This window comes from Scatophagus argus, chromosome 8 (genome assembly GCF_020382885.2).
Source record: "Scatophagus argus isolate fScaArg1 chromosome 8, fScaArg1.pri, whole genome shotgun sequence".
Lineage (NCBI taxonomy): Eukaryota > Metazoa > Chordata > Actinopteri > Scatophagidae > Scatophagus > Scatophagus argus.
In genome coordinates, this window is record NC_058500.1 from 8,755,860 (window position 1) to 8,773,749 (window position 17,890).

Sequence of the window (17,890 nt, forward strand, 5' to 3'; positions counted from 1 at the left end):
TTGCATGTGTGTGTTCAACTAAGGATGGGACAAATGCAGTAGTAAAATTCAGTATGTGTGTATGTAAAAATAAATATATACTGCCAATAAAAGTTGATTCTTCTTAAAAAAATTCTTCTTCTTTATAAACTATACTCCAATTATAGTTGCTCCCACAAGAGAGGCCATCTCTTATGACCTAAAAACTATCACACTAACATCACCATCCGCATTTGCTCTGTAAGGCTGAATTCCTGGAGCTGCAGCCACATCCTGTCATGAGCACAAATGTTGCGAAACATCACCAATACCTATTGAAGGTCTGTACACGTGGCAACAAATATGTGTGTGCTCAGCTAAACTGAAGTGAGGGGGAATCTCAGAATGTCAAATGAGGTTTGATTGTTGCTATTATGATTCTTCCCCACGCTGACATTAATAAATCAGTGACAGAGCTGAGGAGAATCCACAGACACCGTGAGACTGGAGTCAGTGCCTGCAGTCACATTCTTACATGGTGAGAGGTCATGAGATAAAGGTAGTTGCTGTCGTTGGGGTCGAAGGTCATGACATGGTGGACCGCTTCATTGGATCGCAGCTTCAGTGTCCACTGATTGGCCAAGGTCATGTTCGCCGAGAGGGTCAGCTGTGCAAAAGACATCAGAGCAGACGACACAAGTTAGACTGCAGGGCTGCAGCAAGTGGAGTATGGTGCAATAGATATTTCCTCAAAGTTAATTCATGTGGGGAAGGTCAGCCGAGTAACAGTTTGGTTCACACAGCTCAGAAGAAGCAGCTTTTTTATTTCCTTCCTCCATCTGTATTTGGCTGGGGATTCTCACCACGCCATGATCACCCCTAAAACTTTGAGCTAACTTAGCACTACGGTGTTTCAGCACGATAAATTAATTCTTTTACGTGGAAGCTTTGGTTCTTGTGAATAGCCTGAGATATAAAAGATAACTTTCTAAATTTGCTTGTATGAAATGAATGTATAACCAAAAATTGGCTGATTTTTTTCAATGTTCCTATGTTTTAATTCAAAATATTTATCCATGTTCCTCAAATATATTTTCACAGGCCCTTTGTTCAAGTGGTGTGCCTAATCTTATTTCGCCGAGCGGTGATTTATCTACACACTGGCCTTCCTGCAGCTCAAGATAATAAAACGGATGACATGTTCTCACGTACACACACACACACACACACGCACACAAAACTGCATAGAAAAACAAACTGAGCTGAGTGAGACTTCCTGTCACGCAGACAGTGAAAGCTCTTATTTCTGTGATTTGTCGGGTCTCTCGTCAATGGAGACATCTTGCTGTCCTTAGGAACTGGCAAACTGACCGACATCTGGTGACAAGCACGGGCTGTGTCACTTCTCCATTTGCTGAAAGCACAAACATCCTCTCATACATACACACACACACACACACACACATATAAAACCATCACCACCCACTGAGATGAGCAGGTTAATGTTGAACCAGAGCACACAGAAGCTTGGTAAACCATTGGCTTAACCTGTGATGTGAGGCATTATGTCATCCTCCAAATATCACTGTCGTTTTTATAACACCACCCACCCTTCTACACACACACACATGCACACTTCTTCTGCCTTGGAGATAGTAAGCAGCTGTGCTATGTCTTCACCCCACACCCCAGCGACTACAAACACACACGCAGAGTGACACAGTGAGGAGTGAGTAAACAGCAGCCCACACACCTGGACAGTGAGCAGAATAGGAGCAGGAAGGAGGAGGAATGAGGGGAGCTGTGGCACAGTGCGCCACCAGGTCAGGCAACAAAACACCTGCTGTACTGGCAGGTCGCTCTGACTCTATTCTCTGTCTATCTGCCTGCAGATGAAAGACCCTATTCAACCAAGGAGTGCTCAGCTGCTGTGCTGCGCGCTCAGTCACTACGTGTGTGTGTGTGCTGTTTAGATGTGTACCTGAGTGTAAATGTTACAGAATAAAGACAGATGGAGGCGGGACAGAACACTAGCGGAAAAGAGATAAAGTCTGTTTGCTTGCGAAATGAATCAAAGCGCCTTTTATATCTGAGATGGAGTAAGAGAGCAACGGAGAAAGGACACACAATGACGCGATGAACCGAGAAGTGAAGGGACGGACTCAGCGAGGGAGTAAAATTGGACGAGAGTGAGTGAGATAAAGGTGGACACTGCGAGAGGCAGAAAATGGAAGTCAGCTGTAATGGGGAGGGAGAGACTTCATTAAAAAAATGCATGTAATTACAAATTACTTCACTGAGGGCTCTCTCGAAGACAGTAAAAGAGGCCTAACTTAATCTCAACCACCATTCCCCTGTGTTTAGTCTGAGCCAAACTCGCAGTCAGAATCACATTACACACACTAACAGCACCATTAACCTCTGTAACAGCTCTGTCCTCAGGGCACACACGCACACACAGATGATGCCACATGCAGATACATACACAAACAATAAAAGACACGTAAAGCTAAAAAGCATGGAGCATTTTGCTGCCCAAGGTCACAGAAATACTATGCTCTCTGTATAACAAGGTTAAGAGAGAACACACATGTACCACATAATCACAGGGTACATGCATTCATCTGAGTAAACACATGAAATCACCAGACCACTCGCACTGGCTTACTGACAAAGTCAAACACCTAAAAACAACGTCAAACCTGCAATTAAAGCAAACAGACATACTCACACACAATCATATACACAGTCGCTTACACCATCCCAACCAATGCTGTGCATCCGGCATAAGCCATCCAAAAACAATTACTGCATGCTCAGCTGGGGCAAAATCAGTGCCTTCATCTGGGGAGAAAAACAAGGAGCTCTTTTATTGGGCCCAAAATGAAACACCCCTCCAGCAGAATGGTTTTAATGTTGTAAAAGGTTCCAGCCTAATGCAAAACAATAGGGTCAGAAAGCTTTCAGAGTCAGTTTATGTTGTCTCCGCACACAGCTGAGAAGCAGCCTGTGGTGCTTGCAGGCAGGCTGCTGCTTAGCAAGCCCAGTCAGGGGTGACTAGGAATGTGGCTGAGACAGAATTAAGGAATGCTTTTAATTGGTTGGGAAAAGGTTTTCACAAGCTGGACCTCTCTGCAGATGTTCTAAGGCTGAGGATGCAGGCCAACTCACGGCGACTGAGTCATATGTCATCAACCGATCTCGTTAAATGGCCTTCTGGTGATCTCTCAGACAATAACCAGGTCTGAGGAACATTAGGGCACGTGATTAGGACTACCTAATGGGCCGTGATGGGTCGCGGATGAATGGAGCGAGGGGGTTGAGGGAGTGACAGTGCTGAGAACCTATAAGATGAAAGCAGACATTCCTGCTTGAGTGTTTCATCACACAACTAAGTTTGGTTTATTGACAGACTCACCAGCCACATCAGAGCAGCGATGACTTAACTGTTGCATTTTTTTTCCAAGCTTAAGGGCTCCAGTACATCAAACATATTTAACTACATTCGGTATCTGCTGTGTTTTGACCTGAGGTTATGTTAGTTTAGAAAGACGCATGTGTGAGTGTGTGCTGATAGTCATATGTGTCTCACCTTACGAAGTCGTCCATTACTGGTTCCCAGAAAAACCACAGTGTGGTTGTGTACGGAGTCCACAGAAACTGAACTGAGACCCGGGTATTCGACCAGAGGAATGGCCCTCAGAGGCCTCCGCAGAGCCAGAGGGTGCTGTAGGTGGGCTGCACCGCAATCCAGCTGCTCGGGCTGCAACTAAAACAAAGACAAAATGAGAGCGAGAGAGAGAAATCAGGGCTCATCAGCTCTCATATGGAAGCACAACGTACAGATCAGGAAACAGGAGAGAACAGAGGGAAAAAAGAGCGCCATATGATGAAAGCGAAGTGGAAAACAAGCTGATAGCAGCTATCACAGCTCATTCTTCTAAATCACTTTTTAGATATCCCAGTGAATACTTGAAAGAGCCTTACAAGGGTCTTCAACACTCATAAGACTTGGCTTTTGTCAAATCCTCAGCAGGCAAGGATAAAACATTAGTGCCACGCTTGTATGAGCACCAGGATCTATTGGGAGTTCTCTGAATATTTTAGAGCATGCAGAGGCAAAAAAAAAAAAAGAAGAAAAAGAAAAAAAGGAATTAAGCACACTGGATATTTGTAGAGTCGTTTCCCACGGGCCCTTCTGCTCGCGGCCTTGTCTCTCTTATCGTAAATTGTGTCTGGCTTTCTCTCTGTGCTGGCCTTCAGACTGTCGACTACAAAAAAGATCACATATCAGCGGCCATGGTAGCACAAATGTAAAACTTGAGAAAGGCTAACTTCATTCTGTGTGGTTGTATTGCAGCGAAGGAGAAAGCCCACGCGGAGCTACTTTGAACTGAGCGGTTGTCTGTCTAAGGAAGGCCTGTGAGCCAGTTGAAGTAGTATTCAGAAAACTGGTCACGGGAGGAGTGGCCCCGGGGCCACGGCCGACGAGGCAGTGCCAGTGACGAGGGCAACTTTGTGACCCGACAGCACAGCGATCGAGGGACAGCCCTGCTTTGACCTCGGCTCTGTCAGTCAAAACCAACACAATGAAAAGCTGGAATTTCACTGCATTCCTGTGAAACTGTGCAAAGCGTCCACTGATTTTATTAAGAGGCACCATCAACGCAGAGGGAAAACACAGGGGGGCAAACAGAGTATTGCAATGATAAAGTTTCCTTAAGGGCAAATATTTAGTTTGGCATGCGAGTGCCGTTGAAAACCCAAGATAATATCTGACCATGCTTTTATGACAAAGCCAGCGTTCATTTACTAACATTGTGCTAAATTTGCAGCTGAGTTATAGTTAGCAGGACACAGTCAATGAAAACCGACTGAGTCTGAGGTTAAACTATAAAACTATTGACCCCTTCCTCTCCCCACGTTTGAGAAGGCAGGCAGGGAGCTGCTGGCTGTGAGGGGAATCTCACCCTTCCCATAACCCCCAGTGTAGCTCTGGAGCATCCTTTCAGCTATCGTGACCTCTGCTCATGACAGGGAAGATCCTCTCTCCAAGTCATGAGCCTCGGGGCCAAAGAGGACAACCGCTGTGAGTAAAGATGCTAAAGCCGTCAGAGAGATCATGAGCAATCAGTAGTGAGTTTGTCTTATTTTGGAGGGTCAGAACAACAGCCTTCATAAATCATACGTTTATTGGCTAAATGGTATACAAAAGTGTGGTTTGTAGAGACGATTGAGAAAAGAGCAATTATTAGATTAAAGCCCAATTTTTATCATCTCTTTGTCCAATGGGGGATTTATCTGCTTTAAATCAAGTGAGGTTTACATCGACAGTATAGACAAGAAATCAAAAAAATAAACGAAATAATAAACTGCTTCAGTTGTTTTAAATGAAGTGGAAACACTGGCAGTGAGGTGAATAATTTATCTGCTGTTCCATTTGTGAATGCTATCACTTATTCTGCCCCATTAAGAGACAGACATTTGTTCATGGAAAGCACAGAAACAAGTGGCTTACTTACTTACTTAAATGTATTATTATTATTTATTTATCTGTTTTTTTGCCCATGTGGAATCGAACTCATCTAAACTCCTTTCAAATGAAATCTTTTTATATTGGTCAGAAAAAGAAATCTTACCACCAGGTTCCCCTTCTGAATGCAGGCTGCCCCGGAGCCCTGGATTACGCTGTCCAGCACCTGAACATCGCTGCTGGGAGAGTTGGAGCAGTTCCTGCGGCCTTGTCGGATCTCCTCCTCAATGTCCCTAAACTTGAAAGCGCACAGAGCAGACTTTCTGTCCCCCTTGGAAAACACTCCGAACAGGTACGGCTCGGCGCTCCTCCCGTCGTCTGTGTGGATCTCCGCGGGGTAAACGGACAGCAGCCGGTTGTAAATGTTCCCGTTAAATCCGCACTGTAGGGGCATCTGGATGTAGGATTCGGTGAGCTTTCTGCTCTCCGGCCCGGAGGGTTTTCGGGGGTTCTCGGTATCCAGACATATCCTGGCGAGGATACTGTTGGGCTGGCTCTCCTTGTGACCCGTTTTCGCATCATTATTAAAGGCGATGTATGAATAAGTCTTCTGGATGAAGGCGAGGACGAAGTTCAGCTTGTTTTTGTTTTTGACCTCTTGTTTGATCTTGAATACATTATCCTCTGAAGGGTTAATGTCATAGGTGAAAAGTCGTGATAAATCCTTGATGTTCAAGGAGCGGATGGCGATCTCCGGGGTGTTTTCAAAGCGAAGGTCCTCCTTGCTGTGGTTCTTGGGGAAAAACTGGGTGCCCGCCCCTGTGTAAGTCGCCCCGACAAGAAGCCGAGTGTTTCCCCCGTGGCTCTTGAAGATAAGCCCGACGGTGGATGCATTCGGGTGGTTGGCAGCTATGTTGAGCATACTGGGGAAAACAGTCTTCTCACCCTGAGGTGGAAACTCCACCGCTATCTCCGAAATATTCTCCATTTTTCGGAGCTCACAGAAGCCTTGGTATACGGACCCACACACCACCACGACCCCTTGCTCTCGGTCCAGCTTCAGGAGCTTGTTGTAGTTGTCAGTGAGGGATTTGGGATGCTCGCACGGAGCCTGGGGCAGCTGTGGCGCATGGCACAACAGGTTGTCCTCGACCGGCCCGGTCCTCTTTTCCACCTCGACGGCCAGTGTTCCGTTTAGCTGGTAGACTGTGTTGACAGTGGCCAGGTAGACCCTTCTGGACACCGGGTCCACCACAAAGTTATTGGTCTGATTTGGAGACGCGAATGCCTGTTGGATGTGCAGTGCGCTGGCACTCCTGCGCGTCTCCAAAGCCAGGACGCCGAGGAGCAGAACAGCTATCTCCATCGAAGGAGGCATTTTTCCTTCTGACCGGCTTCCGCGTGTTCTGTGCCGAGGGGTGCATTGAGCAAAGACAAAATTGTGTGTTTGTTCCTACTGCGACAATCCGAGAGGAAAGGCTGTTTCCTGCTCAACGCCTAAACCCAGAATGACGCGATAAGCGAGTCGTGCTTCCTTTTCAGGCTGCCTCCTCTGTCCCTCTGCCCACTGTGCAGCTCAGCAGCCTCTCTCCTGAGGCGTACTGAGACACAATAGCTCGTTGAGGACTGTGTGATCTACAAACAATAGCACGTTAGAGACAAATTGTTCAGGTTGATTTGTTGATGCACAGTTTCTGGACGATGTCATGCCCGCAAAAACGGGATCAAACTTGTTTGGAGTTGTTATGTTAGTTAGACCGATTTAAGAATAGAAAAAAAAATGAATAGCATAATTAGGTGCAAATCTGAGAAAGATTTGGGCTTTACTGGGAACAGAGGCGTCAGATCATTAACCGTGCCGAGCGGCACTGCCTCCCCGAAATAACACCTCCTGTGAAAGCGCGCTGTCAGGCCACTCCGCTGTGATTGATCATTGTGCAATTATTAGATGTCGCTCACTAAATTATAAGAGCCAACATGTCCTTAATGCGTTTTCCCATTTTGACTAGGCTACATCTGAAATGTGTGAAATCTGTTATGATCCAACTACGAGATCAAATATTTGCCTAATCGGGCTCGTGTCTGGCATCAGACCTAAATTAATTTTAAATATGAACTTATTTAAGCTGTAAGGTGAGCCCATTCTGCCATACGAAGTTGTAATGGCAATCAACTGTTCCTTTCAAGTTGGGCCATTTGATGCACCTCCGCCCCTGTGCGGTTCCGCTCATCTCGGGGTTAATGACGGGTCACCGTCCCACCTCCTGTGCTCCCCAGTCCCTCGGCTCTCAGATTAGTTCTGCAGATCCGAAGGGTTCCGTTTTGGGCACATACGGCACGGTAAGCACCGTGAAAGTGCTACCAGATGGGCACATCAGCACACCTTTCCGGTTTTTGACATTCACATCTATCCAACATAGCTTTCTTGTGCGCTTTAGCTCATAAATATTCAAGCGCAACACATGCGCCCCCACTCAGAATGCACGAATATGGTTAGCATTTTTGTCTCTGGATGGTGTGTGCATATGCTCACATCTCTGAATAGAAATGACTGATCCCTAGTAGGGAAACGATCACGGATGTGTCAGACACTGCATAAATCAGTTTGCAGGCGAGCAGAAGTGTTATCTCTGAATACATGCAATAATTAAAGTTGATGCTAAATCGTGCGCAATCGCCTGTGCCCATTTACTGTGGACTCCGTCACCACTTGCAGCTTTCAGTAGGGCAGATAAGTGCGCCCTGTGTGTACCTTGGCGCACAGCCATGCGCATCAAATCTGGCGGTGTAGAAAAGGAGGAAAGCTCCCTGATAAAGTGCAACATAATGACCTCCAACTGCACAGCACAATGAGTGAGCCACCAACAGTCTCCACACTGCGCGTGCGTGAGGCAGTGAGGAGGCGTACACGCGGTCTCGCGGGGCGAAGGCTCAGCATGGGTCAGAGCTGTCAGCATCAGATATCAGCGCCGAGGTGTAACTGAGTGCGCGCTTTGGTGCTGCTCAATCAAACACGACGTTCGACGGAATTAAGCTCTGTGTGTGTGAGTGAGTGTGTGTGTGTGCGTGCGAGACTGTGTGTGAGGGAGAACACAGTAGAATTAAGTGGGGGAGACATGGTCTCTCCTGTGTTTATAATGAAAATATTGAGTGGCGGCCCACTCTTTGGCAGTAAGACTGCCGTTAAAGGAGCCTTCCACCCAACCTGTTTCCTTCCTGATAAGGAGTGACACCTCGTTGTATCCAGACCCCCCCACCTTGACACACACACACACTTAGCAGACCATTCAGACAAACTATGGAGAGGAGGAAGAACAGGGGGAGGAGGATTGGAGGTGTTGGACAAGTAAGGACATACAAGGTAAAGGCTCTCCATCTAGTGGCTAGATGACAAATCTGCAGGAGGTGACGTTTAAGAAGTGGGACTGGCTACAAAATGTGCAGGTCAGGTCATCATGCAGAAAAGAATTCCCCAGAAGAAGACATGCAACCTAACAATAACAGCCCTCACAGATATGAATTAAAACAAGTCAGTTTTAAGAAATTGTAATGGCTCATAGGTAAGTCAGGAATACACTTTATTTATTCCACACTTAGAAAAGGACATCAGAAGGCACTGGAGTGGTTTAACACACAACCCTACATCATAGGTGTTACTTCAAGGTCAAGAAAAGGTCAAAGGTCAGCTCATTCTTCAATTGTCTGCTGCACCCATGATGGCAAAATCGAAATAGATAACCAAACCTACTCACTGCCATTTTAAATTGCATGTTAGGCTTGAGAGGAATCAAGTTTATCGACGTTTTGACAAGAAATGAACTAAATTCCTCTCCGTGGGTTTGAGCTTTAGACGGGGATGACAGTGATCCTGACCTGAGTCAACTCTTCTTATCACACTGAGGACAAGTGTGACAACCTTTGAAGTCTCTATCGAAGGTTTCTCAAGCCTCAGCCTGACCTATATGTTATCTACCCATGTGCTAAAGTGCAGCTGTACAGTTCAGATGAGCTCACTATCTGTTAGGAAATCAGCGTCTCTACTTCAAATGCAAAATAATATGAACTAATGTGCTGGGTCATCTTGTCGCGTCCTTAACTAGATGAAAAAGAAAGAAAGAAAGACTGAGCCAAGGACCCGTGCTCAGGGACTGAAAGTACAGAAGTTCAGTGTTGTGAATTCTCTAATAGATTTTCCCAAGTCTCCAAGAAAAGATACACCCTTGACATTCACGCAACACATTTCTGAACAGAAACAAGACCAAGTGAGCAACCTCCCCTTTACTTCCACTCAGTTTGGTGATCAGGCATCCCTTAGGTAGACTAAAGTTTGGCACTAGGTGATGACACCATAAGAAAAAGGAGGGCTACAGAGAGAATACGAGGGGAGAAAGTCTGATGGAAAGTAGAGTAGCACATACGGGCAGTGTGCATCTGACTGGCACGGCAGTGGAGACGACTTGCACTGTAGATATGAAGCAGCAGCATTCCTGTTCCAACTGAGATGGAGCTGGATAAGCACCAATGGTCTCTCTTTCCTAACCTGATCTCATCAAATATGGCAGGGGGAGGCAATTATCGTGGCAAATTGATTTTACTTGGACAGTGGCCTTTTGTCATTTCTGTTCAAAGCAAAGCTGATTCTTATGTAATTTCCTTAATGAAAACATGCAGCATTGTTTACATGTCGCACATATGACAGATGCTTAACAATAACCAGATGTTCTCTGCGGGTTTATGGTCTGTTTATATGGTGAGCCACCCACTGAAGCTTTCCCCTCTAAAGCTGGCCCATTCTGTCTTCATGTTTCATTCGTAATCTTCAATATTTAACAGTTTCTTTCTTTTTTTTTTTTTTTGTTTGACTGAAAAAAAGAAATAAGTAAACGCATGTGATCGTCTCTATTAGAAATGGTAAGGAAGCACAAAAAGTCTCTACTCATCATGACACTCAAAGGCCATGGTCAGTCCTTCAAAATGTTCCATCCGAAATAAATTTCATCACAGCAAATAGAAACTGGAGGAAGGTTTTCAGCCATGGTTCAAATCTACCAATCACAGCTATGTGTATGCATGTTTTCTTCCTAAAGGCAGTCAACCGCATTATGACATTTGCATTACTCTACCATTAGACTGGGCCTTCTGGACTCTGGCCTGTCTCCTGACTAAACTCCCCATTATGTAGAGCGCGAGGAGTGTAATGCTACATGGTACTGAATAAAATAACGTTTAAAATAAAAAATAATATTATTAGAAATAATACATTATAATCGATTAAACCCTAAAGATTAAAAACAGTACGATGTTGTGTTCTGTGAGGGATAGCAACACAACAGTTCAGTTTCAAAAGTGTAAACAGTCTTGTTCTTTCTAAATGACAATCATGACTGTTTTCAACTTTGCTCTTTTTCTTCCTGTCCTTGACGATTCCAGGCCACGTTCGAATGTGCTCAGCTGAGTTTTCAGCACCCGGCTATGCAGCCATGCTAACGGCAATCACATTCTTCATACATCCTGCCTGGTTGCAGCTACAGTTACATTGCCTGCTGTCAACAAAACAACACGTGCTGGCTTCAAACTGGTCATCCTGGAGGCTGCAGAGCGCGGTGTGTGTACCCCGAGAGTGCGTCCCAGTTTCTCCACAAGAAGGCCAGCAGGAGGACGAGGAGGAGGGTGGAGAGCGAGCGCGAGCGTGTCTTCATCAGGGGAACCACGCAGTTGGCCACAGTTGAGACAAAGACCAGAAGGACAGCCATAAGGGCCAGCAGCACATTGATCAGTTTTCCCAGGAGGGTCCGGGCTGTGGCATTTTCCAGCCCCTCCAACTGGACCACCTGCTGTTGCTGCTGCTGGAGCTCCATCTTAGAGATCCTGGTCTGACACGCCTCCAACGCTTCCTGCAGAGGACACACAGAGGAAAGACAAAAAAAAAAACAAAATCACTTTGTCACCTCCTTCAAGCAAACATCTACAAGATGACTAGTTTAACACAAGTTTAACCAACAATAATAAACATAAAGTCAAACAAAAACCTTTCTGACAGTGGAAATTATTATCTCTGTAAAGGCAGAAGTTATGGTTGAACTGCAGTTTTGGACTGCTTTAAATTTTACAGGAATGGCCATTGAGTGTATATCTCCTAGACCTTCATTGCCCCCTGCTGCCGGGGAAAAGAAATGCAATCGAGGGGCAACTTGCATTATAAATGCACTTCATGCAGGCATACACACATGAAAACACACAAACCTAAACCCTCATAGACAACAGGAAAGGACACAAGTAATGCATGTCATTTACAAAGAAATGTTTATCTTTTGAACAAACAGAAAAGTAGATGGACAGGCTGGATTCTCTGACTGATCTTCCTGTTTACAGTGTCAACAATGCACAATGAGATCATTGCCTTCAACTGTGGAAGGGTGTGTGACCACTTCATACTTTCACTTCACTTCAGAGTGACTCCAAACCATCTGGTCTGCATAGCCCACATTTGGTCACTGCTCAATATGTCAGTATCTTATTGAAGCTCTTTAGCGCTTGCATTTAATGTGGAACTCAAAATTACAAAATGAAATAAGAAACACAAAGAGAACGAAGCAAAGATTTAGAAAGGAATAAACCAGCCATTTGCAACATAATATAAATGGTCGAAACTCAACTATTTATCACTGTTAAGTGGTATTTTTTTCTCTCTTATTTTGAGAAGAGTTCAGAATTTCGGTTGTTGTTTCTTTCACCAACAGGAGCTTCTTGGCTAAAGCTTGTAGCAGCTGCCGAGTGTGCTCAGAGACTGAGAGTGTGAGGGTGGCCCACAGGATTAGTAATGTAATGAAGGGACATTAACACAGTAAAAGCATCCCTCTGAAAGTAGACTTCTGTAGACAAATGCATTCTAAAATAACAACTACTACAAACAAAGGACAAAATAACATTTCATGATCTTGATGAATTCTAATAAAACACTTAATTATTTCAAATATTGTTGGTTTATTTATATAATTCTTTTTATTTATCAACACAAATATTAATCATTAAAACATTTTCGGTTAATATATAAAAGTCATTTGCTTTAGTGAAATGTCAGAAGACAACATAGATTGTCATGCAGGTGCTTGTGTGTGTTATCAGTTATTTTGTAATGACTTTCACGGACTGAACTGCTCAGAATTGAGGACCAGGATTGGCCATTTAATTGAACACACTGCTTTAACCTCTAAAACTTCTTATCATCCTTTTCAGACAATTCATTTGTACAACAGACTGCACACTGTGAAACAGCCAATTTTAAGTACAATGCAGGAAAAGGAAAATGTCATTCTGAATAATCTGATTTTTGCCGAAGTTAATTTATTTCTGACATGGGTGGTGTGCTTGTGGACGTTAGCCTGGCAGACAGACCTGAGTGTCTCTGGCTCTCTCATAGGACTGGTAGGCGATCTTCTCCTCCATGCTGGCCAGCTCCTGTTTGAGGTTGAGGATCTCATTCTGGTGAAGTTCAGTCAGGTCGTTCAGCTGCTCCTCCAGACGCTCACACCTGAACACACAAACAAAGCAAACACATGTGAGAGTCTGGAGCATAATTAGCTTAGAGAAAGAAACACATGCAGGAATTACTAGACACAGACCCTGAAGGCATCTGACCACATGGTACCTGACTGAAATGATGACTCGCTCTGACAAGATTAGGACATGCTTACTCATCTGCTGATCCAACTGGCCAATCAGAGAGAGTCAGCGAGATGAGACCGGCCAATGGGAGTTACCCAGCAGGAGGACAGAGATCTATACTGCTGTTTATTTTGGCAGGCACATACAATTGGACGGAGAACACTGGACAAGAATAGACAGGAGATAGTCCCGTGTATGTTTAACAAACTCATGGTTTGTTTCCTTTTTAACTGACATTTTCTGAATATTTGAGGTAGGTAATACAAACATGATACAGTGTATGATGAGGGGTGATGGGATATGATTTAACAAGCTGGATGTTGGACTTTTATATTTTTAATGTGACATTTCATTTGACATTTTTCATCTAAGGCAGTAATTACACGTCACATTAATTATCAATTCATTTCCAGATTATATTCTTGGCTTGGTCCATAATATGTCAATAGATGGGGAATAGAGAAAAATCATGTTTTCTCAGAATCCTTAAGTGATGTCTTCAAAACGAACAAACTCAAATATATACAATTTACTGTCAGTATTCACACTGTAGACGCTGGATCCAGTGAACTTCTTGCATTTTATCTTAAACTCCTTCATTAACTTGTAATTAATTTTTAAACTTTTATGTTGATCATTTTATCATTTCAGCACAACATTCATTAGCAAAGAACTTACTTGCAGCTCTAGTTAAGAAAGTCTCATTTCAGGCGTTTCTTTGTTTTGCAAAGGATGGATTCAGTAAGTAAGGAGCTATTAAGCAACATGATTAGTTTCTAAATTATTATTCCCAGCAGGCAGGCTGAAGAGTATTCCTTCTGCTCTGCTCTGTATTATTTTGGTCCTAGAGGACAAACACAGACCACTCTGGACTCCGATGGACATTTTAGGGAGAAAAATGCTCATGTTTCTTTCACTATGTAAGTTTCTCGCTGTATCTCCCTTCCTCGCCCTTGTCCTGTCCTCTTAATCTTTTTGCCCTCTTGTCAGAACATTCAGGAGGAATGCGAGTGTGTTTTCTAAGGCCAACTGCCCGCAGACAGACCAAAACAAAAGCTGCACAGAGATGTCTGAGGCGAGATATGCAGAACTGGGACAAGGGATGAAATAACATCAAAGATCTTTGCATGTAGAGGACAGCTGTGAACTGTGCAGGGGTACTGGTCACTTTAGTGGAGCTTTTAATTTAATTTACAAAACTATCCTTTTCTTAAATGCAGTGCTGATGTTAGTAATGTTTGAATGTACAGTTAAATCTAAACATGAATTATGCATGTGACACTGGCACACATGCAAGTGTAAGAGCAGCAATTTGTGCAAGCTTTACATGTTCATAAAGATCCCATTCAGGTCAATACTTTGTTTTCATCTACAGTGGCTAGCTTTGGTAGAAAGAGCTTTCAAGCAGGGGGAGTGATTACTGTGATAACAAGAATACGATATGAATGATCACATGTATATTTCCTAAAATAAATCTTGATTTAAGGGGATCCCTTAAGGAATGCACATGTTGTCTTGTCCTCTTTCTCCTCGGTACCTGAAGCGTTCCTCCTGCAGTGCTTGCATAACAACAGTGTAGTCTCTCTGATAGTGGCTCTTCAAGCCATCAAGGCTCTCCTCTAGCCTTGCCTGGCCCTCCCTTAACTCCTGCACCTCCTGCAGCAGCATGTCGAGGCTGGAGCTCTGGCTCCTCTCCAGTGTGTTGCCCTTCGAACTAGGGGGACCTCCAGGGGCCCCCGTGGTGCTGTTGGCCCCCGCTGAGCCTGACGTAGCACTGGAACAGTCATCCTCGCTGCCATACTTGGGACTGGGCTGAAGGTGATGCCCAGCACTGCCCAGCGAACGTACGCCAGCCCCTGTTACACCTTCTTCTACAGAGGGGTCGTCCAGAGAGTCTTTGAGTGAGGGGATGTTGTCAGCGCTGCCAAATTTGTTGCGAATCAGCGAGGCAATCTCCCGGGGTTTGGATACGACGGCGCCGGCGGCAGAGTGCGTAGCCTGGGAGAAGCTGGAGAGGCCCCCCTTTACGCTGTCAACCACGCCTTCACTGAAGCCTGTGACTTTGGCCCCAACATCCTTCAAGCCCTGCTGCATGTCCCGCAGAACATCCTTGGGCTGCCGTGGGATGCCGTTGTGCTCCACTTCCCGCAACTTCCTGTGGTAGTGTTCCAGTTTCCTTTGCAGTTGCTGGATGGTCTGCGCCGACTTCTGGTTCTTTTTCTCAAAAACCTGACAGGCAAAGAACAGTTTTTTACTCATTATACTAAAATAATCCTCCCCACTTCAATATATGTAAATTCCCTCCCTACGTCAAGGGACAGACAAGCTGAGCAAACAGGTTTAGTGTTAATGCACTGATTCACATAAGCTTACCAGCTTGTTAAAAAAGTCAAAGTTAAAAAAATCTATATCCATATTAATAGTGTCCTAGAGCGCAGACATTATTCATTTTACCTGTTTGATGCGTGTGCTTTGCTGTTTGTCAGCATTATTAGCCAGCTTGAGGTACTCGGCGACGTTGTCATCTCTGGCTGTCTGCTCGATCTTAATCTGCTCGGTAAGCTTGAGGATTTTCTGTTGTAGCTGGGCGATTGCCTGCTTAGTTCGCTGAGGGTCTGGGGTGCCATCCTCACCTCCTGGGAGCGAACTGTCCGCACCACATGAAACAGCAAGGGGTGTTTGGCCCAGCCCGCTCACCTCCAGGCGGTCAATCTGAAGTGCGGAGACAGGAAAAAAGAGAAGGTAAGGAGACTGGGTGAGGTAAAGAGTCAGAGAAAAAAAATGGGGGGATTAAAGGATGATGGAACAAGAAAGAAAACCTATGAGTTGCAAATTATGGGATCTTAGGTCATTTTGCTGACAAACAGTAAAAACAGACACTTCTGCATTTCTGCAGCCAGTCTTGAGTCAGTTAAAAAGGCCACTTACGGTCAGTTCTGTAGAAGACGAAAATGCAAAAGATTATTTCGTCATTAAGAATTTTACAAAGAAGAGAAAGTAAAAGACAAAACGATTTTCAGCACATCCACGCAAATGTTTCCAGCTCAATGCTTCCAGGTGTGAATCCGGAGCTTTTTCATCTTTTTTTCTGTGGTTAAACAGTTATAAACACAATGTGCAGGGTATCGGTCAAATCTCCGTTTTATTTTTCTTTTGTTCAGGGAGTCACAATATAGGACAAGAATGACAGGATATTAGATTTTTGTTTACAACAGTTTCACAGATTAAGAATATTTGTCTGTGTTGCTTTTTCTGACACTGACCTGACTTTGTCAATCAGCCACAATGCATCTGTGTAAAAATCAAAGACAGTATCTAAATGGGAATTTTCCTGTATTTTCCTTCAACCAGATAAACTGTGCCAGAGGAGATGATGAACCCAGCACCTTCAATCACAGGCAGCCAAATGTGACTCATTTCCTCAAACACCTCAGGGGAAGAACACAAAGAACACACTGTGATATTGCTAGAGCTGATGGTGCTTCAGGGATGATATTCTTCTCATCACTTACCAGACACACAAAATAATCAGATGAACCCCACTGGGGGGGGGGGGGGGGGGGGTCGGAAGCAAAACAAAAAACTAAAAGCAGATCAGCAGGGAAAGAGTTAAAGCAGCGGCTCACCGCTGACAGTTATTCACCTTGGCATTCACCACACCATCACTCCATAACAGGTAAGGAGTAACTCACCTACATGCGCTGCACCATGACTAATTGATGACAGACACCGCAGTCAACAACACAAACCGCAATGCATCCGGTAGAAATCTTAGCTTCAGACCAAAGTTTCTATCTGTCCAATGATTCCAACTGCAGAGAAATTAAACCGAACTATCTCTCTTTTAGGAAGCAACTTCTGACACTAAACCGACAGAAAGTGCACAAAAAGCGACTCACCTTTCCATTAGTCAAACGGAGAAACTGTTCCCAGTGCATTGTCCCCAAAGTGAAAGAGAGCGGTGTATTTTCATCTGCCCTGACAACACTGGTAAGACTAAATAGCTAGGCTGAAACATGTAAAAATGCCCTCGCCGGTTCCTTGAGGTTTCGTCTGACGGTCACGCTCCTCTCAACTCGTCGGGCTTGTTGTGAAAGTTGAAGCGCACCTGAAACTCAAATGGGCAGAGCGGAAAGCCCCGCCCCACTACAGGGGCTCCGCCCCTTCACCACTGAGGGATGACTTCATCCTCTCAGCTGCACGGCAGGCAGCTGTCAGTCATCCTCACAGAGAGCAAAAATAGCTCCTCCGTCAGACGACTTTCTTTTGACTGAGCAAAAATCACATGCCAACAGGAGTACTGCTCCAACATTTAATAACCGATATTACTTGGCCACAACTATTATGTCTGTCGCAGTTAGAATTAGTCTGATTTCACTGGCACAGTATGTTGACACATGAGGAATGTGATCCCGGTTCTCAGAGGCTCTCAATAAATACTGACTGATACTAACACAAATGCAGGGTGTAGGCTGTAGTGTAAATAACCAACCAAGATTTACACAAGTACTGTGCTACTGTGGTGTGCACAAATTAGAGGTGCTTGTAAGATATTAAGGTAAAGAGACAAACTGCGTACATACAGGTTATATTGTATATACAGGGTCATGGAATAGGAAGCACAATAGAGAATTATCACCAGAGAATATCAGTAACAACCGCTTAACAAATGAATGAACCAAATGGTTGAATGAACAGACAAGCACACAACCCAAACATAAACAAAGACACCAAATGCTCAGACCTGCATCACAACAACAAATAAAGGGTTTTCTTTTCAATCATACAATTAAT

The 17,890-nt window shown here is 44.5% G+C and overlaps 2 protein-coding genes across 5 annotated transcripts in view; both read right to left on the bottom strand.

Annotated features, from left to right (window-relative positions):
- plxnd1 (plexin D1) overlaps positions 1-7,128 on the bottom strand; it is a 59,694-nt gene extending 52,566 nt beyond the window's left edge. Inside the window, exons 1-3 of the mRNA XM_046397391.1 lie at positions 5,598-7,128; positions 3,551-3,727; positions 494-625 (exon numbers count right to left, since the gene is read on the bottom strand). Coding sequence (XP_046253347.1) covers positions 494-625; positions 3,551-3,727; positions 5,598-6,809 — 1,521 coding nt within the window. The 5' untranslated portion in view covers positions 6,810-7,128. The remainder of the gene's footprint in view (positions 1-493; positions 626-3,550; positions 3,728-5,597) is intronic.
- Positions 7,129-8,992: 1,864 nt separating this feature from the next.
- Positions 8,993-17,890, bottom strand: part of tmcc1a (transmembrane and coiled-coil domain family 1a) — a 40,577-nt gene continuing 31,679 nt past the window's right edge. For 3 of the 4 annotated variants that reach the window (XM_046397399.1, XM_046397397.1, XM_046397401.1), the window contains 4 exons: positions 15,551-15,808; positions 14,634-15,325; positions 12,827-12,962; positions 8,993-11,325 (listed from right to left, as the gene is read on the bottom strand). In XM_046397399.1, coding sequence (XP_046253355.1) covers positions 11,011-11,325; positions 12,827-12,962; positions 14,634-15,325; positions 15,551-15,808 — 1,401 coding nt within the window. In that variant the 3' untranslated portion in view covers positions 8,993-11,010. Of the gene's footprint in view, positions 11,326-12,826; positions 12,963-14,633; positions 15,326-15,550; positions 15,809-16,995; positions 17,266-17,890 lie in introns of those variants that run through there. The other variant, XM_046397400.1, reaches the window with a different exon arrangement.